The 24,462-nt window shown below is 38.4% G+C and overlaps 1 protein-coding gene across 3 annotated transcripts in view; it reads right to left on the reverse strand.

Moving 5' to 3' along the window:
• Positions 1-10,008: 10,008 nt before the first annotated feature.
• slc38a5a (solute carrier family 38 member 5a) overlaps positions 10,009-24,462 on the reverse strand; it is a 105,550-nt gene continuing 91,096 nt past the window's right edge. For all 3 annotated transcript variants that reach the window (XM_028813262.2, XM_028813261.2, XM_051933982.1), the window contains 4 exons: positions 18,263-18,387; positions 18,032-18,176; positions 14,138-14,241; positions 10,009-12,478 (listed from right to left, as the gene is read on the reverse strand). In XM_028813262.2, the coding sequence (XP_028669095.1) occupies positions 12,374-12,478; positions 14,138-14,241; positions 18,032-18,176; positions 18,263-18,387 (479 nt within the window). In that variant the 3' untranslated portion in view covers positions 10,009-12,373. The remainder of the gene's footprint in view (positions 12,479-14,137; positions 14,242-18,031; positions 18,177-18,262; positions 18,388-24,462) is intronic.

Consider the following 24,462-nt stretch of genomic DNA (forward strand, 5'->3'; position numbering starts at 1 on the left):
TTTAATTATACACATACACCTTATGAAGAAGAAGAGCCATTTATTGGCATTGAACATTAGAGCATCTAAATAAAATTGCATATTTGTTTTTGTCTTTTAGGCTTTGTAAACAAAAATTGTACATGGAAGATACAACATAAGTGATAAATAACAACCAACAGCCAATAACCAATAACCAAGGTACCATAATCAAAATTAATAAAGTACTATGGCCAAAACAAGCCATATCCGTGTCATCCATAACTATAACCAATCATGCTCTTCACTGACTAGATAGATTCCCGGTACGAAGCACTAACATATTTTACTTTATGTGGCTTAAGGCAACATCTCTCTAGGATCACAAAGTAGTCAGCCATACTGAACATTCTTTGAGAGGCAATACATATTTTACAAATGCACATGTGTTTTCTTGCTGGCTTTGCCATCAAAGGGAATCTTGCTTACATTTTAAAATAATGAATAATATAACACAGTATTTATTTTCTTAAAGTAAAAATACCTGCATTACTTAAAAAAAAAAAAAAGATATGCGCTACTGTGTTACTATGGACGATTATTCCTGGCACTCCTCAAAAGGCGACTGTTTTGTTTTGCACGCAGAAGTATTGCCTTTCTTCGCAAAGATGTTGCTTGCTGCTGTCGAAGTAAAGCCTGATTTATACTTCTCACATGGATCTTGTGCATGGTTTGGTGACCAAAACAATACTTGTACTGTATACGGCCCATTTGACCAGCACATTGATATGTCACATACGTAGCGATGTTACAGCAGAGGAAACGAGATTCTGTTATTACTGGATTTAAAAGGATAAAGAAAATATGGAGTGTAACCCATTAACCAAAAAAGGAGGGCGAGTATAATATTCTTGTGAGTGGGTGAATATTTTTGCATGTGTATCTTGCACTTTGATGACCTGCTGCATCATATGCATCACTTAATTCATTATTCCGACACCCACATAACCAGCCTCTGCTTGAAATTCAACACTTCAGAAAACCTAGTGCTCATGAGTGTGAATGTCTCGCAGCATGCAGCATTATTTTTACCAAGCAGCTCAAGTGACCAGTGTAAATGCGTCAAGTCAAAAAGTACTTAACCAAAGTTATAAACATACATATTATCCTGCATGTGCCAAGGGGTAAATTGCAGTAGCAGTGGGTGTAAGGCAAGAAGCTGGTTTTCAGTGCTGTGTCTGCACCCACCTTCACTGCTCGGGGAAGTGGTTTCTGCATAGAAGGTTTCCCCTTCAGAGAGCTCTTGGTCACCTATAGAGCATAGTCTTGCTGAATCCAGATGTATTACATATACTCCTGGAGGCAACAACGAGTGAATTCTGCTTAAAACTGGGTGGGAACAATTAGATGGCTCACTGAGTGTTACATTTCTAAAGCAATCCAATGCCTCATGAAGGCAGTGCTCAAAGTAGGGACAATGATTTTCAACTGCAAAGATCAGAGGTGCTCTCGTTAAACTGGTTCAACTTGGAGCAATATTCTGTTTACGATGAATCAACTTATTTTGAAAAGTCTCCTAAAAATCCTATTAGCCATATAAATGTGTGCCACACATTGCACATTTGAAAAATAAACATAATCCGATATAAGGGAAAACTTTTCTAACATTCAAAAACATCAATGCACAAATGATAAACATTGTAGCTGTTGTGTATGCTTTCTGATGCTCAGTTGCAGAGATAGTGAGGGAGTCAATGTTTGGTTGAAATAATTTTCAGCTGTATTCATGAAAATATGAACTGCAGAATATGCATTTGAAGTAAAATGTGTGTCACACTCCATCAAAAGGACCGCTGTTAAGAAACTGATAACGAAGAGCCACAGGAGATGCAGATTTAAGTACTCAAAACACCCAATTCAACAAATCTGCCTAACAACAACAGGAGATGCACAGATGAGTCTGCACAACATCCACCTTCTGACTGTACGTCTAAGTGGATAACTAAAGAAATGTAACATCTAATTAGAAATGCAAACATGCCATTACAAAATTGCTGTAGTGTTTTAACATATTGTATATCTATCAATCACAACGCTTATCTAAACTCTGTTTGCTGTTGTTATGTCTTCGGGCTGGTTTAACACGCATGAATCATGGCTACCACACATTCCCAGCATTCATTTGACACGTCCTCAGAGCACGTCCTCAGAAATGAACACGACGCATGCTCGAGTTGCAGTACCGGCAAAAAAATTGAGAATCGCAGTGTGATCAAGTCGGAATGTGACAGTAGAGACTCTTGTTTACTATCAACATGTGACAGCAAGCCCCTTCAATGTGCGTGCATGCGTTTGATAAATGTTTTGATGTTGTGAAGCAAAATGCTGACATAAAAAATGCATTTGTGGTGCTTTTATATTCAAGCATCGCATATTCCCCAATGTGATGACACACTACATTCTAAAGGTCTCACATACTACCTTCTGTGCCATCGTTTTGGACCTTCACACCAGAATGTACAGCAGCCACAGAGAAAAAAAAATTATGGACCCAGTGAAAAGGTCAATTTTGTGAATAAAGTGGAAATTTAATCTTTAATCTTGAAATTTCCACTGTAATCTCATAGGTTATTTTATCATTAAAGTAGACTGTCGTAAATGTCATCTTAAAACTGACTTAGTTGTTTATCATTACATGCTTCTGGGGCTTCCTCCTGTTCTGACAGCACTGGCAAGCAGCAATTGCCACACGGAACACATTAAATTTATGATATTCCAGTTCTCTGCAAATTTAGAATCCATAGATTTGAACTTGATATCACTTTCTTGATGAAATCCATTAAAAGTATGTATATTACATTTTACAGATAAGTCATTAACTTCATTTAAATTTTGAATACTGTTAATAATTACATATGTTCTGGAGACACAATGGCGGAGTGGTAGTCCGGCTGCCTCAGAGGGAGTCATGTCCCTGGTGTTCAATGCCTGGATTTTGCATGTTTTCCTGGTGGGTTTCCACATTGTGCTCCGGTTTCCTTCCAAAGACTTGCAGGTTTGGGGATTTGGTGATGCTAAAATGATGCTAGTGTGTGTGCTTGTATTCACCTTGCGATGAGCTGATGCCCCATCCAGGGATTGTTTCTGTCTCGCGCCTGATGCATGCTGGAATCATTAAACATCCATCCTTTTCAGAGATACTGTGGCGAGGTGTACTGGGAATTTAATGGATGTTTCAGGCAATTCACAACACAGCGAACACAAACGTTTTCTCACCATGATGATATCTCACACTGCCACCTGGTGGAATCTTCCAGATTTATGTAAAGTATGCGCACAAGTATAAACGGTACACCCCTTGCGTAGCAGTACCATGTGCAGGCGCAGCACATCACGTGAAGTATAAACCTGGCCTTACAGTAATGCAATAGTTAAAATGACAGAAAGATATTGTAGTAGACACAAGCACTTCTCAAACATGTGGAGTGCAGTAGCTGCGGTGGTCTACATGTTTGTGTGTGTCTGTCTGTCTCTTCCGTCGCAGTGCTCATTACAACTTGCAAATTAATTATTAAGCTTCAGTTAGTGGGAAATAACCCAGACAAAATCTTTGGAGACACAGAGAGAACATGCACATTCTGCATAGGCAGGAACCTGGTTTCAGCTTTGAGGCAGAACTGCCAAACACTGTGCTGCCATTCTCCTTAGTAATTATCAAACAATGTCTTTGAGTTTAGGGGTGGCTGTAGGCTTTGGCCAGGAATCCATGTTTATGACATCTAGGCTCTCTGATACAGTACATCACTATTCTTCAATTTCATTGTTCTTTTGTAAAAGTGACAATGACAATAAACATCTATCTATCTATCTATCTATCTATCTATCTATCTATCTATCTATCTATCTATCTATCTATCTATCTATCTATCTATCTATCTATCTATCTATCTATCTATCTATCTATCTATCTATCTTGTTTGGACTTGATATTTCACTTTAATTAAGAACATTAAAGTTGGCCGGATAAACCAGTCCTGCAGTGAATTTGACACAATCCACTGCCCACTTTGACCCAAGTTTCTGAGAGACGCACTAATATTTTGTACCTGCGATTCTTGAAACATATCCAGTTCTGCAAATGTTAAACACTTCTCTCTGACTTTATCTAAGCAGCCTCCATTCATGACCATAAAGCGTGCAATAAATAACAACTGGAATTAGTTATATTTCTTCAAGGTCATATAATGAGGGAGTTTCATATCAGAAAAAGTTAAAGCATATTCGCTGGTGCCACCTGCAGATGTGCTAATTCAAATCTAACAAATTGAGAGGCTGCATGGTCTTGTGAAAAAAAAATGACACGCGTCTGGAGAGGAGCCAAATATTGAACATCGTGAAATGTGGAAAGAGAAGAAAAGCATGTTATCTTTGGTGGTGTGTTTACATTTTAAATTATTCACATAATGTGACACATAACACAAACGGTCTAGCAAAGTAATGTAGTAGTTAGTGCTGCTGCTTCACAGGTGAAGAGTCAGTCAGTCATTTTCCAACCCGGTACATCCTAACACAGGGTCACAGAGCCAATCCCAACCAGCACGGGGCGCAAGGCAGGAACAAATCTTGGGTAGGGTGCCAGCCCACTGCAGGGCACACACACACAAAGCACACTAGGGACAATTTAGGATTGCCAATGCACCTAACCTGCATGTCTTTGGACCATGAGAGGAAACCCATGCAGACAAGGGGAGAACATGCAAACTCCATGCAGGGAGGACCCAGGAAGTGAACCCAGGTCTCCTAATTGCGAGGCAGCAGCACTACCACTGCACCACCATGCCGCCCAGATCAAGAGTCCTGGTTTCATAATCCTGCTAGTCATTGTCAATGTGGAGTTTGAATGGTGTCTACACCCATTGTTCACACTTAATGCAAATGTAGTCTTTCTGAGTTTTTGTTTTACTACATTTTCTTGTTTATTTAATGTGTGGAGCAGTATGGTAGTACAGTGGGTAGTGCTTTTACCTTATTGATACACCACCCTTGGTTCAAATCCCATGCTAGCTGTTTGTCTGTATGAAGTTTGCATGTTCTCCTTATGTCAAAATATTTTTTTATTTTCATACATCACTGAAAGTTGCACAAGTTAGGCTCATTGGTTGATTCCAAATTGCCACCTGTGTGAGAATCTGTGGGCCTAAATGACAGACTTGAACAGTGTTTAATGCCCTGTGTGACTCAGAATTGGATTATGCAGGTTTCTTCTGTAAATGTGTCAGTGATGGCAGTTAAAAGCTTCTACTACCACATCCTGAAGCAGCTTTGAGATTTGTGAATGGTCCCAACCTCAAGGGAGTCAAAAAGGTGGTAAACTGGTGGTCTTGTGACACAGTCATACCGCACCCACCTGTGGCATAGGCAGCAGGCGGTGTATGCCAAACTATGTCAAAACTAAATAAACACAACAAAGTAAGAACAACTTTAAAAACTCAACATTGTTATACAAAGCTAGGAAGAAAACCGAAAATAAAACTATAAAAATCTCATTGTTAATATTTGTTACTAAATAAAAACAAAGCTAATTTGAGAAAAACAAAAATAAAACTGTAATAAATGCCCTAATTTGAAATTAACTGAAATAAATTTAAATTTTCAAAATGAATGAATTGCAGTTTTCATTTTAGTTCTCTTGGGGTCAGATCTATGAAACTTGCGTGCACACAAAAAGAGGCTAGAAATGTACGTACGGAACTTCCCATGCAAATGTTGGTATTTATATTAGAAAACATGATGGGAGAATGTGCATAATTTTTGTGCATATATTTACAGCAACTCTGACCCATCTCTACTGAATATTTTGGAGAAACTAAGAAATGACAACACTCTTGATCACGTAGGGAAATGTAGCCAAACCAGCTAAATGATGACTCACACGTATAATAATTCATATCACCATGTCATTATTATGAAGTTATGAATGTGATGTACAATTTCAATTGTGGTTCCATTTTAAAGGGGCCAATGCTGTGAATTTACACTGAAGATTTTTGGTTATTTTTTCTCATTTTATATTGGCTACTTGTCACTTCTCAGGATAAGAACCCAAAACAAAGTAAAAACTTAGGCGTGATTCTCTCGCTGCATACAGAAACCTCAAAATCATATGCCCTACAGCCTCTTCACAGCCTAATGGTTTGGCACAACGTGACTTATTTGCCATTGCTTGAAGAATATGCAAATGGTCACATATGAAGGACATGAGCTTTTAGGGACCAGGTGGATTTTTTTTTTGTCCATGATGATGACTGACTTATTAGCCAATTTAGGCATTTAAAAGACCTTTTTTTGGAACTAAGCCAACTCCGGCCCCTGCTTTGGAAATAGAGATGGTTGACTTTCTGTCAATAGGCCTCTTCTAGAGGGAACTGGCTGACAAGTTAGGAATATCGCAGCCATGCTCAGCTCCATCAAGCCCACTGTGCTGGAAGCAATTATCAACTGAAAAGGCACTATATTCAGTTTCTGCATGGTTTGGTTGTACATATGAACATAAAAAAGGAAATATGCAGCACTTTCGGTTTTCCTAATGTAATTGTGGAAACTGACAGCACTCAAATTGAAATAAGTGCACCTAGCGAAAATGAAGCTGCTTTTATTAACCTTAAGCAGTGACATTCCATTAACACACAAGTCATCTGTGATGCCAAAATGAACTGACAAAAGTCGTGACTCAGTTGGCTTGGTCTACCCATGAACCTTTTATTTTAAGGCAAAGTAGTATTGATCACACCCTGCCCAGGATTGTTTCCTGCCTTGTGCCCTGTGTTGGCTGGGATTGGCTCCGGCAGACCCCCGTGACCCTGTGTTCGGATTCAGCGGGTTGGAAAATGGATTGATGGATGGATAGTATTGATCAGAAGACTTGATGAAGGTGCTGTTCGTGATGGTGGGCTTGTTGCAAGGCAATTGGCTGAGCCCTCAGTGTTTTGTATGGCCTGTACTATTCATTGTAACAGCATTCATGTCATTACATGTGCCAGGTGATAGTGGCTAACCGCTCAGACTCTGATGCCATACGCCTCTCCCAGATCCACAGGTTGCAGTGCAGTGCGGAGAGTACATAGAACTCCTCACATGCATCAGGTGGGGGGTTCCACTACCAGCCAGTGAATGTCTGCAGGATCACAACATGATTACATATGTATAAGGTTCATTAGCATAGTCCATGTATGGTTGCTCCTGAGTGGCAACCTAGCCTAGTGCGGTTTGAGGCATTTACAGGATTATTGTGATTTATAAATGTAAATTGTGTAGAAATACGTATACTTAATAATAATAATTCTTTACATTTATTTAGTGCTTTTCTCACTACTCAAAGCCCTCTCCACACAGGGATGACCCAGGAAGTGAACCCATAATCTCCTTACTGCAAAGCAGCAGCAGCACCACTGCGTCACCTGTGAGGATGGCATGCACTTATTTTCACCCTAGAATCCACATAAAGTTTTACAGATCAGGCCCCAGGTAACCTGTATTAGCATTTGGTCTTGGAAACTCATCTGAATGACTTCTTCAATCTCACATTCCCTCATTAAACTGGTGATTCCTCTGGCTTTCCACACGGTGGTAGATTCACTTTCCAGTGCCTTTGTTGTAATGTGCCATGAGAATGAAAATGCCGACAAGCTATCACACTCCTTTATGTCTGTTGAGGTGATGGCATGGATGGGCAATTACAGCACAAATCCAACATGATAGGTAAGACTGAGTAAACCACTGGGACATGTTCCTCAGGAAAAAAATGCCAGCTCAGGTAACCACAGTTTTTGAAAAATTACTGGAAATCTTCCAGTGCAAGTATTTTAACTTGGAAGTCCAGTGTATGATTTGTATGCAGTTGTACGGACAGGAGCCATAACCTGTTGTCGGCGTAGTGTTTTATTATTATTATTGTTGTTGTGCATTTGTGCTTTCCCCTCCTGAGTCATTCAGATCTCACTCTTCTTTTACTATTTTCTGGCTACATGGGTATGTGGATTATGTGTTTGCTGGGCAGAACTTTTTACTTCAGGATGCTTTCAATGGTTCAATATTGATTTAAGTTACTCTGTATTGGTATATATTTGTATAATAATTTGACGACAAAAAATGAAACTAAAATGACCGTACTGTGGATGTAGTTGGTCTTATTTTGTAACCCTCTACCCTCATGCTCCTGGAATACAACTGTAATTACTATATAAAGCCTTACCAATTCTGTGTAACGCTTGTTTATAGAGAAATGGAGCTCATACGCTTGAACATGGAGACAGGATATGGGAGGTTTGCCTATTCAAGAAGTGTGAGGAGGAAAGTAAAGAAGAAACTGCAGCATTATTCTACCTTTGACACCTACCACTATCATGAGTACAGCACATTCTGTGAGCTGGGAAGTTTAATTGTTGTGTATGCTACTTTCACGCAGAGACTGGTGGTGTTGAGGTGCCTGTTAAGTCTTTTCTGTGAACTGCTTTGTGTTGACTGTGTATTAAATAAGACAGATCAGAGCAGATTTATGATTTAAAAGGTTTCTATATGATTCTAAGAAAGTTAGGATGTGACAGAACCTAGGAAAATCATATTTGATTAGATAAAGAATATCTAAAGAGGTGCCCTGCGGTGGGCTGGCGCCCTGCCTGGGTTTGTTTCCTGCCTTGCGCCCTGTGTTGGCTGGGATTGGCTCTAGCAGACACCCGTGACCCTGTAGTTAGGATATAGTGGGTTGGATAATGGATGGATGGATATCTAAAGAGGCAACAAGTAAGGGATATTAGAGGAGGTTAGAAACTTTAAAACAAGAAAATGTGACAGAACGGGGTCACAGTGGTGCAGAGGTTACTGCTTTTGCCTCACAGGCCCAGGAGATTGGGTTTGAATCCTGGCCTGGTCACTGTGTGTGTGCCGATTGCATGTTCTTTCTCTGTCTGAGATTTTTCTGTTGGCCTACTAATCCTCCCCACCTTCATATCCAAATGACATGCATTTCTCTAAATTGGCCCAGCATGATTGAGTCTGGATGTGCACGTGACTGTCCTGATGCAGGCAAACCTGAAGATAGATCAAGCAGATGCTGTAAATGTTTAGGCAAATAGAAGAAGACAGAACTGACCACAACTCATAAAACGTAGACAAAGCACAATTCCAGAGTATGTACTTGTACCTCAATGAGTTTACAAATGTTTAGGGGTGATAAAACTCCCCATCTAATAGCACATGCAAAATGTTTTGACATTTAGTGAATGTTCCGTTATTGAGTAAATTGGTATTAGGTTTTTGGAAATTTACACATTTTTCTGTAAACAGTTATTTCTAACGATGGCCAGATTTCAGGAAAGGCTTTATCATAAATTGAGTTTTATAAGATAATTTCCATAATAAAGCATATTTCAGGAAGAATACAGGCTACTAAGACATATAAGACATACTGGATAAAAGCTGTTTCCACTGTATACACTACTTTTTAAGATTTGGTGAGTGGAAAAAGAAAAAGGAGTATTTTGAACAACACAAGAGGTGGTTCTTGAAGGGGTGAAATTCATGTCTGAGAAATAGCCTCACGATCCACTTATGAAAGGTTGCTTATTACAGGTAATGACCACAGTTTTTTTCTGACTTATGGCAGGTCAAGTCTGTTTCATATTGTTTTCCTCAAGTTTGATCCTCCTGGTTTAGAATAAGAAACACTCTTGAAGGTTACTGTTTTAGGGGTCCCATGTTGAAATAATTTCTGCAGCCCTGTCAAAACTCAATTTGCAAGTTAGATGTACTAAAATAAGATTCTGAAGCTTGCTTAAACCAATTTAGAGTGTCCAGAGCTTATCCTGGCAGGACTCAGTGTATGGCAAGAAACATTTTAGTCCATCATAGGGCTCCCTGATACACACATGCAACAGTCAATTAATCTAAACCTGCATGGATTTGTGAGCAGCCAAGCTTGTCACTGTTGCATCATGTTTCCTGGAAGAAGTACTCAGTGAAGAAGATAAAACCATACAAATAGCCATAGATAACAATAGGCTAAAAGTAGACCGCTTTAATGACCTCAAATAATAGACAAGTCAAAATATATATATACATATATAGTTAAAATTTCATTGCTTTGTTTGACCAATGGTTTTTGGTGACCAGGAGTATAAAACATCTGAATATTACCAGATAGATTTCTCCGCTTGGGCCCTGTGGAGTATCAGATGAGTTCTATTGAATCTGATCTGAACTTTCCAGAAGATCTTAGCAGATTTTGATGTAGCCCACAGTAATACTGACTGGTCCCCGTTGACATTTGTGACTCAATAAGAGTCCAAAAAATGCTACATAAGTGCCTTTGTATGGCCAACATTTGTAATTGGTTAAATGTCTTTGGTACAGTTTTGTTTTTTACATTTTGAGTGAATGTAAGATGCCAACATACGCACAAGGCTGTGCTGAATTAAGGACAACTCAAAGACCAAACCTCTCATGTAAGAGAGTCCAAGTCTACTGAAATGTGCCAGTTTGAAATATGATGAGTTAAGCCTTTTGCTAGTTAACAGCTTGACAAAAGTGTAGGCATGAACCAGACCGGTTGAGAAAAAGATTTTCTTTTATATGAGGCCAGCTGCCTATTATATAGAAGACATAAGAAATAAATAAGGACTGGTATACCAAATTATTTGAATTTTTTTCTTAACATGGTGTCTTGCTAGAGCAGGATGAACGGGATGAACACCCAATTATATAATTATATTTGGCTTTGTATGCGAATACAAAGCATAAAACATTACTATATACAATTTAAATTTAGCCCAGCGTCATGTTGACTTCTACACTTGCCATGACCCTTGTTGTTTTTACATGATTTTCATTTTCTCAAATAGTCTGTTGCTGTCTTGATGTGCTTTGCATTGGGTCCTCTTATTATGTTCTCTGGCATGTTCATCAGCATTCATTCAAGGCCTGCAGGGTAAGGGGCATTTTGATATTTTGTTATATATTTAGACAGAATTGAGGCATTAACAGTAATATTTTGGAGATCTCCATCTTGATAAATGTTCGTTCTGTTCTAGCACAGCACTTGAGGAAAATTAATTTTCATTGTCTTGGGAAAGTGGATATACCTGATGATCGTTGGTGTTCCTCATGATTAAGAATGTTCTGTGTCTTTTAAGAGATGAAGCCACATAACACATCCCTATCCATTGTGGATGAGTCCAGCCATAGCACTTGGTGATGAGAAGTGGTGCTAGAATGCTCCACTTTACGTCACTCAGCAATTCATCTGAAACCCTAACTCAAAATGTATAGGGGCCATCATCTTCATTTTTGGGAAATGTTGCACACATTTTATGGTAAAAGAGTTAAAACAATTGTAATTGATTTCTACACCACTCAATCATTCTTTGTATTTCTAACTATTTCTTTCTCTAGTACAAAAATTTTGAAATCATCTAGGCTTTAGACTTTTTCATAGGTCCTGTTGTTTTCTTCAACATTTGGACTTTTGGCACAGCCCACATAATCTTTCCTGCATGTGGACCTTATGGTGGCTCTTTCTGAACCGTTGCTTTGATCATCTAGTTATGCATGCTCTGGAACTAATATTTGTAGTGAAGTGTGATTCTATGCATTTTGTAAAAAGAGGATACAAAAGTTGACTTAAATCTGGAGGAAAGGAGCATTTAAGGAGTCACGGGTTGACAAGAATAAACTTTCCACTAATTTTTCCATCTTCTTCATAGTTTAGATGAACACCATGCTGTTATGTTTTCTTGCATAATAATGAAGGTCACAATAATGCTATCAGCAGGCCCAGAACCAAGTGTCACGTGTTAAGATGAGGGAGTAAGAAGATGAAGAAAAGTGACATCATTTAAGTTTGTCTGCTTTTGATGGTATTGTCTTTCCTCCAACCACTCTTATCACTCAAAAAGGTGAAATGAGGTAATAAAATATAACCCACCAGCTATGACTGCTGTAGGGTATGAGGTACTGGAAAACTGCTCACTTGTTCTCCAAAGAAAACATACAAAAGTTGTGACATCTGAGTTCCAGAAGCCACATTTTTCTTCCGTGTCCATATGTCCATTTCTTCCATTTTTTAAAATACTGATAAAATCTGAATTGTTTTTCTTTTTTGTAATTAATTATAAACCAAAAGAAATAATATTAGCATCAGCATTCTACCAGATGCTAATAAAAGGTCTTTTCCAGCAATGAGTCCTGATGGGATGAAGTAATCAGGTATCCATCAGGTATCCAGCCACCATTGAGTCAGCCTGTTCAACCGTGTCTGTAGGAAGAAGGCTAAAAAGGGACGGGGTTTTTTCTTGGTTTTGTTTTTTGTATTTTTTTTTTACTGTGCCATATTTTTGGTTTATTTGTTTTTCTTCAGATCCTGTTAGTGTCCTCCTGCACTGTTTCCTCCTCCATTGACCCAGTCCACAATGATGAAGGACAGACTCATAATCATGAAGATGAAACCAACTGTAGCAAAACAGGCAGCCTGGAAATAGAAAAGAACATATATACATTAGCATAAATTGTTGCAACCCACTATGGAAAAGAACCTTGGTGGGTTCTGTTTAACAAATGTTTGCTGTCTATAGATTAAGATGAAAGACTGTTCAGAACTACAGTACAACCTTGATGGAGCATGAGTATCATTCACAATGTTTACTCTTTTATATTTCATTTAAAATTTCAATTATTTGGCTCATATCACTTTGACTTCTTTGTCATCACAACAGATAACATCCACCAGTCCCCTTTCTGATGGTTTGAGTTAGGGAAGGTTGTGTGGCTTATTGATACATATAGCTGTTTTTTCTGGATGTACGCAAAACTAAAAGCGATCCATAGGTGACTCTCGTGAGAGCCAGTGTAGCCACAGCATAAATACCAGGACCCATACCAGCAGCCAGGTCTGACACTGGATCGACACCAGCTTTCAGACCTTAGTACTGGTACCAAAATGGTTCCAAAGAAAATAGTGGATAACTTTAAAACTTCCTAGTCTTACTCCAGCCTCCCTGGTGCATTTTATGTCTCCACGGTGTGCTACACCATTGCGCTGCACTCTGTGTTGCTTCCCTCTTTCCAGCATCCAGTGTGGGTGACGTCTTCATTACATTGAAGCAAGATAGTGGGGTATTTTTGGGGTACGTGTGTCGTCTCAATTGTGTTAAAGCAACCAGGGGATACCCCATGAAGTCTTAATTGTGTCTAGGCAAGGAAGAATCCCTCTTGAAGTATCAATCACAACATAGCAAGGAGGTGGTCTCCAGCATGTCAAAGCTTGTTTTACCCTGTGTAGACTGCTGTGTGTTGGGGTAGGGTAGAAAAATAACATTTACTTACAGTACTAAAAATATTAAAATGCTGGAACCGTACAGTTTTAAAAATTGGGTACTGGTATACAGTATTCGGTGAACAAGACGTTTTGATGCCTCCTTGTAAAATTATAATGAGCTGCAGTCACTCCATCATCAGAAATATAATTATTGAAAATCTAATAAGTTAGTAACAAACAGACCACAACTATGATACAATTTAAAGTAACATTTTGGTAGCCTAGCAATAGTTAAGTGAGTAGCTTGCGCTAAATTTCCACAACCTTTTGTATGAAGAAGTGCTTCCTGGTATATGTCTTGAATATTCTTACCCTTAATTTTAATTAATGTCCTTGAGTATCTGATTCATTATTTCAATGAAAGAATTGTTGAAGAAGCACTTTATCACTGCTTTAAAAAAATTAAAAAATTTGCAGACCTTTAACAGGTCCACACGTATCCTTCTCTGTTCAAGAATAAAGAAATGTAATTGACTGAGTCTGTCACAATGGGACATGCTTTTTAGTCTATGAATCTAATACAGTTATTGCAATAGTGATGTTGTCTTTGTGGTATTGTGGTGACCAGAACTGCACCCAATATTCCAGATGTGATCTTACTAGTGCATTACAGCATCTGGTTTATTAGGTACACAGCAAATGATCTCTGCTTCTGTGATATAGAAACCAAATAACAAGGGTGGATACAGAACCATGCCATACAGCACTTTGCTAGCAGAATATGTATGCATCAATTCATCAGTCAGTCTATTTGAAATTTTTATGAAACTCAGTAAGGGAAACCACAAAAAACCTTCCACTAAGATGCTGTACCTGGATTTTAGATCTTGAATTCAGTGGTTCTCTCTCTGTGGGAACAATCCGTATATAGAAGATACCAGGGAGGATGAAGATGAGACTTGGAGCTGATGTGGCTCCTGCAAAAAAATAAAAAAAGAACAACAGGAAGAAAATTATATATTAATTAGACATTTAGGCAAGTCCTTTTTCACATATAGACTGAAAGATATGTTTAAAAACTTGGTAGTCTTGTAAATTTTAATTTAATGCAACCTTTATTTTACTTTTAAACAAAACAGCCCTACCTATATAAGAAGAAAAAGAATAAAAAGTCTGAATTAGCATAAGCCATAATAATTCGGGGTGGTCATACAAAATGTAATAATTTACTTCATGAAATAAATAAGAACTGCTGCATTAAGTATTTGTCATTTTTCACCCTCTGACAGAGGTCCTTAGAGGGCCAATCCCTAGTAAAGGATCAAAAACCAAAATTAACTTCATATCATTGACCTTAAAATAGTCTAAAACAACTACATGCTTATGATTGAAATTTGTCATATTTAACTTTCCAGGAATAGCTTGTTGTGGGCTAGGACCACCAGAAAAAAAAAAAAAAAAATTAAAAATATATTCGTGTTCAGTAACCTCGAAACAGCCTAAGACGACACTCTGCAGTACATTCTTATATTACCAATCCCCATTTTTTTTTCCAAGTTTTGTTACTCTGAACCCTTCCCATTAGGAGATGAACCTCTGGGGTCGGTTCATGTGGCATGCACAACTTTAAGTCCTTCTGATCATTTTTCCTGAAAACACTTGTTGGATTACTCTTCATCGTAAGAGTGTAATTTCTTGCTAAAAAGATGGCCTAAAAAATAAGTTTTTTTTCTGGTCTAGAATAGATGTAAACTCCAAAAACTCAATATCTTGCATAACTAGTCATCAAGATGAGTCAAGCATCAGATCAGATCTCACAACTTTCTTATACTGGTGCATCAGGATGTGTTGGACAAAAAAAAAAAAAACAAGTGATTTCAAACAGTTAAATAATTCAAGTAAAACAAAATTTTATGATCTGCAGCAAAATTACAGATCATAAAATATAGTGATATACAGCTAATAGTTCATTTTATAATAAACATAGGCCTTAACTCCATTGAAAGTGTCTAGTTTTCATACTGTGTAATGCATGTTATTGGACATTTTAGAAAAGTGGAAGGATATTGGCCTGACCTGCAAGAATGGAAATGTGTTTAATTTGACCCCATTATTGCATATGCAGGGCTAAAGAGGACCTTAACTGCTGGAGCCACAAAGTACTGACTGGTAATTTGAAGTGCTCATTATAGATATTACCAGTAAGCCCGCGATTCTGTAAAGAATCGTAAATCTAAGAATGGCAATCAGTTTCTGTCTCCTCAGATCTTTGGAACGATGAAATTTCATGGAGGGTGGGAGCGTCCGGGGAAATGTCTACTAAAGCGGTCTCGTTTTGTGGAGACGTGATTCCGTTGACTTTGCTGACACTGACTGCTGGCAGAGTGGAGCACAGCAAGTTTATTTTACAGGTTGTGTTGTTCGTTTGCCATCCACTGAGTCTAGGAAGCCGCTGGGTTTGAGTTTGGGGCGGTGATGGGCTGTGCGCATGCTTCCCGGTGCCTCCGGAATGAAAAGTGATGGTGGGTGGGAGCGTCCTGGTAAAGTTTGTATTGAATTAAATGTAGACATTTGCACTAACATTAACCAATTTATTAAAACAAAAATGGTATTGTAATTGTCAGATTATGTAAGTCAAAAATGTGTTTGAGTTGTTGCCCTTATAAGTAAAACCAATATCGGAGTGGAAAGGTTCACATGAAGTATTCTGGAAAGTAAACGTTCCTAAAATGAATAATAAAAACAGTTAATCAAACATCTCTTTATAAACAACATTTTGAGTAAAGATGGCTTGCCGTTCTTGAAGTAGTTGTCCCTGGTATGGAGCAGTTACAACCTTAACCTTAACGTTACACGAACGACGAACTCTCGAAAAGGCAACATAAAGTTGTCCATGTGCAAATACAGGCTCAGAAAGGTAAATGCCTACTTTGTCCATGGTTTGTCCTTGGGGTTTGTTGATGGTCATGGCAAATGCAGCCTTAATGGGAAATCGCCGTCGATGACTATTGTTCCCACTTTAAGGTTAAGATTGTGTTGTGGTAATCCGGCCAGGTTAATACTGTTTAAATATTCTAATGGGAAATGAAAATGCTCAGTTTCGTTGTCAGAATCAATACTGTCACTACTTAGAAAGACGTGTGTTTCTCCAGGAAGTAATGCAATCACTTGGTTATTCATGTGGTCTACGTCAATATTCTTTGGACATAACACAGGTCGGTGCGTCAAATGTGGTATCTGGTCTAATGATATTGATTCACCAAAAACCTCTGTTACGAAGTTGTCACAGAGAAAGGCGTGAGGAATTTCAATAATATCTGGGTGAAGCTGAAATCCATTGGTAAGGTTTCCATTTCCTAGTTGCAACAAGCAATTGGTATATGCTGGATCAGCACACCGCATGTTCTGTAGTAAGGTTAGTTTTTCAAAGTAATGCCAATTTTCTGCGTATTTCAAACTGGACTGAATAATAACTGAACGCATGGCGTGCGGAACAACAGGCAGGCACTGTTGAAAATCTCCTCCTAATAAAAGTACCTTTCCTTCAAATGGAATATCATTATCCATTAACGCTCTGAGAAGTCTATCAATGGAATTGAGTATATGACTGGATGCCATCGTACATTCGTCTAAAATCAATAGTTGTGCCAGACAGATCTCATTTGCACTGTCACTGTGCATTTTCATTGTTGAAACTGACGTTTCCGTGATTGGAACTGGAAGCTTGAACAAAGAGTGACATGTTCAACCATTTACGGGCTCGGTTTTGTATTTGTAACCATTGAGCTCTTTGTTTTTGTAGCTGTGACTCCTTTGCGTGTGTTGTTTTAGAGGCGTGTTGTAGGCGCCTTCGTTCATTGTTTCAATCCATACGGGCTCGTTTTTGTATTTCCGTTACTTGAGGTGTTTCGTTTGTTTCTGTGTTACTGAATGACTGTTATGTGATCTATATTACTGGCACAGTGGATTAGAGCAAGTCTAGTTTACAGGTGGTGTTGTTTGTGCGCTTACATGTTGTGTTGGTTGGGCGCCACCTATTGACTCTGGGAATCCGCCGCGTTTTGGGAAGCCGCTGCGTTTGACTCTACAGGTTGTGTTGTTTGGGCGCTCACAGGTTGTGTTGTTTGGGCGCCACCTACTGACTCTGGGAAGCTGCCGCGTTTTGGGAAGCCGCTGCGTTTGACTCTGGGGTGGGCGCCACGGCACAGTACATTGTGTTATTTGGGCGCCACCTACTGACTCTGGGAAGCCGCCGCATTTTGGGAAGCCGCTGCGTTTGACTCTGGGGCGGGCGCCACGGCCTGCTGTGTTTGACTCTGGGGCAGGCTCCACGGCGCAGCACATTGTGTTATTTGGGCGCCACCTACTGACTCTGGGAAGCCGCCGCGTTTTGGGAAGCCGCTGCGTTTGACTCTGGGGCGGGCGCAAAGGCCGCAGTGCGCATGCGCCTCTGTGCGTCCGCCGTGCATAAATTAACTGTGGTTTAGTAATATAGATATTTTCAAACACTGACTTGTGCACAAGCTGAAAAAATCTTGACAGTAAAACACACAGCAAGACCAATACAAGGTATCAAACATCTCTAAAGCACAACGCCAAAAATGTGTCATAGTAAAGTAAAAGTAAAAATGAAATGAGTATTTTTTCTGCCTAAATATATAAAAGCATAAAATACAAACATTAACATTCTGTAGATATTTGAAAAACATATTACTGTGTACAAAAATGAACTATAATAATGAAAAGGTTTTCTCTGCTTGATCTTACCAATTACTCCAAAAATGTCTCGAATATTGGGAACGAAGATGACCAGTAGGTTGACAACAAAAAGCAAACAGATGGCAATGATTATATGTCGCACCCAGTGGAACTCCTTTCCAGGAAAAAGCAATTGCTGTACTGCTCGACGAATCTAGAAGAATTCAAAAATTTTTAGTCTATGCATCAATTTTCAGGAAACAATATCATTTATTTAAAGAAGACTGTAGTTTTACATACCGGGAAAAGTACAACAGGGACAGTAAGGGTAACGGCAACAAGGACAGCCAGACGAACACAAAGGATCAGTTTATCCAGAGGGTTGACCTTGCTGTAGGTATGAAGGAGTTCTGCCTCCACATTGCCTAAAATGAAAGTAGACAGAAAATCCAACCTTTAGATAGAAAAGATTGTGTTTGTTTGGACATGCACAGAGGAGAGATGCTGGGTATATTGGGAAAAGGATGCTAAGGATGGAGCTGCCAGGCAAAAGGAAAAGAGGAAGGCCTAAGAGGAGGTTTATGAATGTGGTGAGAGAGGACATGGAGGTGATGGGTGTAACAGAACAAAATGCAGAGGACAGAAAGATATGGAAGAAGATGATCCGCTGTGGCAACCCCTAACGGAAGCAGCCGAGAGAAGAAGATACCTGTCTTTGACTATGCAATCCAAACATTAAAAGAAATCCTTGTATCCAAGACTACATGGACATTCATAAAAATTAGGTTTAATGAGACAAGTTCCAAGTGCTATTTACAAATAAAAACAATTAATACAGGCCCTGAAACAGGACAAATATTTAAATTATTGAAAACATTTATGGAAAGAATAAAGGAGAGCTAGAGTGACCACAGCTAGAAATGAGGATTGTTCCCTTGGGCTATAACCACAGGTGTGGATAAAATACTTAACTTGGCTGCAAAATTCAGTAAGCATCATGGAATTAACTACAAACAGAGGTAGGAAGAGTTATAGGAGTCAAATTACAAGAGACCATTGAGTTAGAACAGATATATAAATAAAACTAGCAAAATACCCGCGCTTCGCAGCGGAGAAGTAGTGTGTTAAAGAGGTTATGAAAAAGTAAAGGAAACATTTTAAAAATAATGTAACATGATTGTCAGTGTAATTGTGTTGTCATTGTTATGAGTGTTGCTGTCATATATATATACATATACACATATACACACACATATACACACATATACAGATATATTATATATACATATACACATATATTTTTTAATATATATATTTTTTATATAGATATATATATATATATATATATATATATATATATATACACATACATACATACATATACACACATAGATGCACTTACAATAACATAGAAATCAATATAAACAACATTAACATCATTATCATATGAGAATATGAAGTAATATATAAGAAGCACATTTCATATAAATATAAATTATTAAACAGTAAAATCTTCTTCTATAATTTGCTACCGTGGCTTTTCGTTGGTCTGTCCAGGATTTTAAATCACATGTAGCTTGCAAACCGTTTCACGTATTGACTTGAAATCTGGTACACATATAATACGTCACGTCTGCTATCCGCTTTATGGGTGATGAATGTATTACTCTTTTTATGTTTATTTTATTTTAGAATCAACTCCTATCTGCGCACACCAGGGCGGCCGTGGGCAGATGCGTATGGTGTATTCACTCCATGTTATCGTGCATTGCGCTGTCACTGGTATTTTGATAAAAGAATTTGAACAATATATAAGAAGCGTATAAATTATTAAACAGTAAAACATTAACATTTAAGAAGTAAAGTTACATTGAGTACTACTGCAGTGCCTTCGGGTATACCTCATTTTTTCTTTGCCCATTACATGCTTAAATGTATACATTTTTTGGTGTACCTACCCGAGAACACGCGACATATAACCGACCGTGGGAGAAGCATGGATTTTAAACACGCGTTGAGTTCATCTGCTGGTCTCCCTCGTGGAATAACTGGTAATGTTTGACTAAAATCTACAGCGAGTAAAACGACATTACCTCCTTTTTTTTTTTACGATCTCTGAGATCTTGCTTTTTTCGGTTCAAGGCTTCATAAGCTCTTTTATGTTCCATGGTGTACTTAATGAGTACTAATTATCCCAAACCATCATCTTTGAATGTTGCAAGACTTTCGCCTTGTATGTAGATCTGGGTAATTACATTCATTGCATTCCTAGTCTGAATCACAATCTGATTGTATGGGTGGTTACCTGGCACTGTAGGGTTGCCACCCGTCCTTTAAAATACGGAATCGTGCCGCGTTTGAGAATGAAATTGTGCGTCCCGTTTTGAATCAATACTGGACGGGATTTATCCCGTATTTTTTTTATCATTTTTTTTTTAAAGCAGCGTGTCATGCAAATCATCCCACACGCATTTTATGAAGATGCCTCCTTTCCTACTTTTGATTGGGTAATACTTGATGTCATCGTTAGTTTGATTGGTCTTTTTAACTGTCCAGTGAGGAGGGCGTGTCTTTTAAGTAGAGTCTGCAAAGTGTTGGCACTGAGATGTGGCGTCAGCGCCATAGTTGAAGCCCCTAACGTTGCGGTCAGCAAGTCGGCTAACATCCGCCATGTGCCGTCTTTCAGTTGCGAGAAGCAGATCATAGAATGGTTGAAACTGTTGCCCCTAATGTTGCGCCACGGCGTGTGGTTCGTTTATACCTCGTGTCTTCTCATTAAACTTTTATCTCGCGAATATGTTATTGCAATCCGCAGCGGGAGCGTTTCTATAAACTTAATTTAAACTTACGTTTTACACCGTGCTTTGTTTCCCTTATGAACATGCTTGTATGCTTCACTCGCTCCGTTCTCAATTGTTTAATTAATTTTTTGCTCTTCGCTGTTTGCGGCTGTTCCTCCATTTCCCCTACTTCGTTCTTTTATCTCGCGAATATGTTATTGCAATCCTTAACGGGAGCGTTTCAATAAACTGATTGAAAATAGTTTTGCATTTACCTTTTTAGTAAAAGGCGAGCTTTTAAGCCTGAGAAATCACCCCGTAAATGCACACGTTTAATTGCACATGTGTTGATATGTATGGTTACACAGTATTAAAAGACAGTGAACAACGTCAGTTACCTTTGTTCCCGCGTTTGATAAAAGGTGAGCTTTTAAGCCTGAGAAATCACCCCGTAAATGCACACGTTTAATTGCACATGTGTTAATATGTATGCTTACACAGTATTAAAAGACAGTCAAAAATTAACGTCATTTACCTTCGTTCCCGCGTGTGACTCGTGCTGTAAATCTCTTCCTTGTTTTTAGTTCACGTGATTACGTAGGAGGCGTGATGACGCGATACGTGACTCCGCCTCCTCCATTACAGTGTATGGACAAAAAATATGTTCCAGTTATGACCATTACGCTTTGAATTTCGAAATGAAACCTGCCTAACTTTTGTAAGTAAGCTGTAAGGAATGAGCCTGCCAAATTTCAGCCTTCCACCTACACGGGAAGTTGGAGAATTAGTGATGAGTCAGTCAGTCAGTGAGTGAGTCAGTCAGTCAGTCAGTGAGGGCTTTGCCTTTTATTATTATAGATAAGGCATGGCAGACTTCTTTACCAAGGCAACAATGAGGTTGCAGCTGACAATAGAGGTCAGCATAACATTTCTGTATTTATCTAGCTAAAGTAAATATTCTAGAACTACCCAGGAACATTTCTGAAGTAAAACAGAAAGGACCGAGGTATTAAATCTAAAAACATACTAAAAAAAGCCTGAAGAGGACATAACTAAATAACTGAACTCAGGGTATCAATTTACTCAATTTGCCCTGAAAGGAAGAAACGTGATAACAGAGATAACATTCCAGTTGGATTATAAAGCTCAGGAACAAAATGCCTACAAGACAAAAATGATCCCAGATCTTATAATCAGTGAGAGTTTAGGAAAACCATGGAAGTCAGAGTAAAAATATTAAACATTTAACAGGCATAATGCAACAAAATGAATGACCTGAAGCAAGCTTTCAACAGTAACAATCATTGTGTCATACCCTATAAGGTAGTCGACAAAAATATGCAACCATGTTCTGTTTGTGTGAGGCAAGGGATGCTTGAGAAAAGCTTATTACCCTGAGAATCCTCACCTCGTGAACAGGTACACAGTACACAGCACTGCATTTCCTGATATGGATAAAGTGTTGCAGCTAACAGGGATGTTTTACAGCCTCAGAATTCTCCCCAAAATGGTTCCTATTAAACAGAAATAAATTGGCAGCCTAGCATCAAACCTTACACTGGAGCAAATACTGTAGTAAAGATATATATACATTTTTAAAAGTACAAAGTATTAAAAAATTTAATTAAACTATTAAACTAAAAGTCACCTTAACTATTCTCAAATATGCAATATGTGTCAATTCTGATGACAGAATAGGAGAAAATAATGAGTTGCTTAACAAGAAAGGGAGGTCATACAAAGGCAGAAATTTGGTTTGGTTAACAAATCGGTTATAGGAAACACAACCAGTTGTAATCACCCTGGAGGACAAAAGGAAAAAAAACTATAGAGGCATAACATCATTTACTGTGCAGTGAAAAAGTCAGATATTAAAAGCATAACATTCTGGGTAAAGATGGGCTCTCAGCTGTGAATTTTCCCTTTTAATCGTTAGTGCTCTTGGTAACTTCTGCTCTGCTGGTGACAGGGAGATGGATCAACACTGCTACCTTACAGTGCCAGGGACTTGGAGGTCAATGAAAGGCCCAGTAACTGGCTGAATGAAGTTTACATGTTTACTGTGCTTATGTTAAAATTTTCCCACACTCTCTGGTTTCTTTTTACATGCTAGAAATAATCAGATTATGCTACTCGGTGCATCTAAACTGGTCTGCCAGGATTGAGGTTAGGTTGTGTGGGTGAGTTTAAACTGCAATGATTTGGTGTTGAAGCCAGTGGTGGTTCCCTCATTGCTTAGAGTAAAAATTAAAGAATGAATAAATTTATTTCCCAAAATGAAGTATTTAAAAATACTGATTAAGTCAAACCGTTAATATTTGTGGCATCATAAAATTACTGCAATTCTTTAGAACAGTTAAAGGTTAATAAGGCTTTAGACTTTAACTATTGTGTTACCGTTGTCTACTTTGCACAACGAACTTGATACTTGCTGAAATATGACATTGTAAGGAAAAGTTTATCTGTATACTCTGCACAGTTTGAACTTTGGGCTGTTGTTGATAGAACTTTTAAAGATTAACATTTAGGAATAAATCCTACTTAAACACTTCATACACAAGGAGCATGAATTTATACAAGTTCATCAAAGTGACATTTACCAGTACTTCAGGGAGACCATTTGGACAAAATATCCATCCATTCATTTTCCAACCCGCTGAATCCGAACACAGGGTCACGGGGGTCTGCTGGAGCCAATCCCAGCCAACACAGGGCACAAGGCAGGAACCAATCCCAGGCAGGGTGCCATCCCACCGCAGGACTGGACAAAATATATTTTTAATAAACTGGAGCTGATTTTAGTATTCTACCCATCAATTATTAAACCCACATAATTTACTTATGGATCAATAGAAGCTTATGCCCACATAGATATATGATTGGGAAAAAGACAGATGGCAACCTTGTAGAGGTAGTCAGCCCATTAAACAAGGTAACTGTCAGAGATCTTTCCACTTAAAAAAAGCATGATCATTTCTTCTCCTTAAAAGAAGGTGCACATTTGCATATGCTGCACTGTAAACACGTGAAAAAATGCAACCACAAACGTATGCTTTATTAATTTACACTGGCCACATATGAATCAAAATGACATAGTTGTCATATAATCCATGGTTATTTGAAGGAACATTTTTTTAAACTTGCACATAACAATTGTGATTTCCTATTAAGTGCATCGATATTGTAAATATCTATCTGTCCATACATTTTTCCTAACCGAGTTTAACTTTTTGTCACTCAGCTCACACCAAAAGAACCAGGAATGAGACAGGAGCCTCAAACCTCAAAGACCATGAGTAGACTGCAGCATTAGCTTGTGTTGTCAGGGCTAACTACTGTACCACCACACCACCCTCTGTACTGTAAGCTCTATTACGTTATTGTAGTCTTTAGTGTGGACAGTGAAATGACATCCATGCAAGATCTGTTATAAACAGGATGCAATGTATTTATATTCTTAACATTTTGCTTTCTTTGCATGGTGCCTTCTTAACCTAACCTCTGCCATCTAATGGCAACTGTCATCTTGACAGGAGAACTTGTGAGCAACTCAAAACATTCAGTAGTATTGTTGTAATCTACAGGACATATGTTGTCAATCCTTGTTGTTAAGTGAAACATTTGCGCAGGTTGCCCAGCCTATTTCTTCCTTTCAGGTCAGACTAAACTTCTTGTTTAATTAAATTACTTGGTCAACCTTTAAGTCTGTAGTCTAACAAG

The sequence above is a fragment of the Erpetoichthys calabaricus genome, chromosome 11, assembly GCF_900747795.2.
Source record: "Erpetoichthys calabaricus chromosome 11, fErpCal1.3, whole genome shotgun sequence".
Lineage (NCBI taxonomy): Eukaryota > Metazoa > Chordata > Cladistia > Polypteriformes > Polypteridae > Erpetoichthys > Erpetoichthys calabaricus.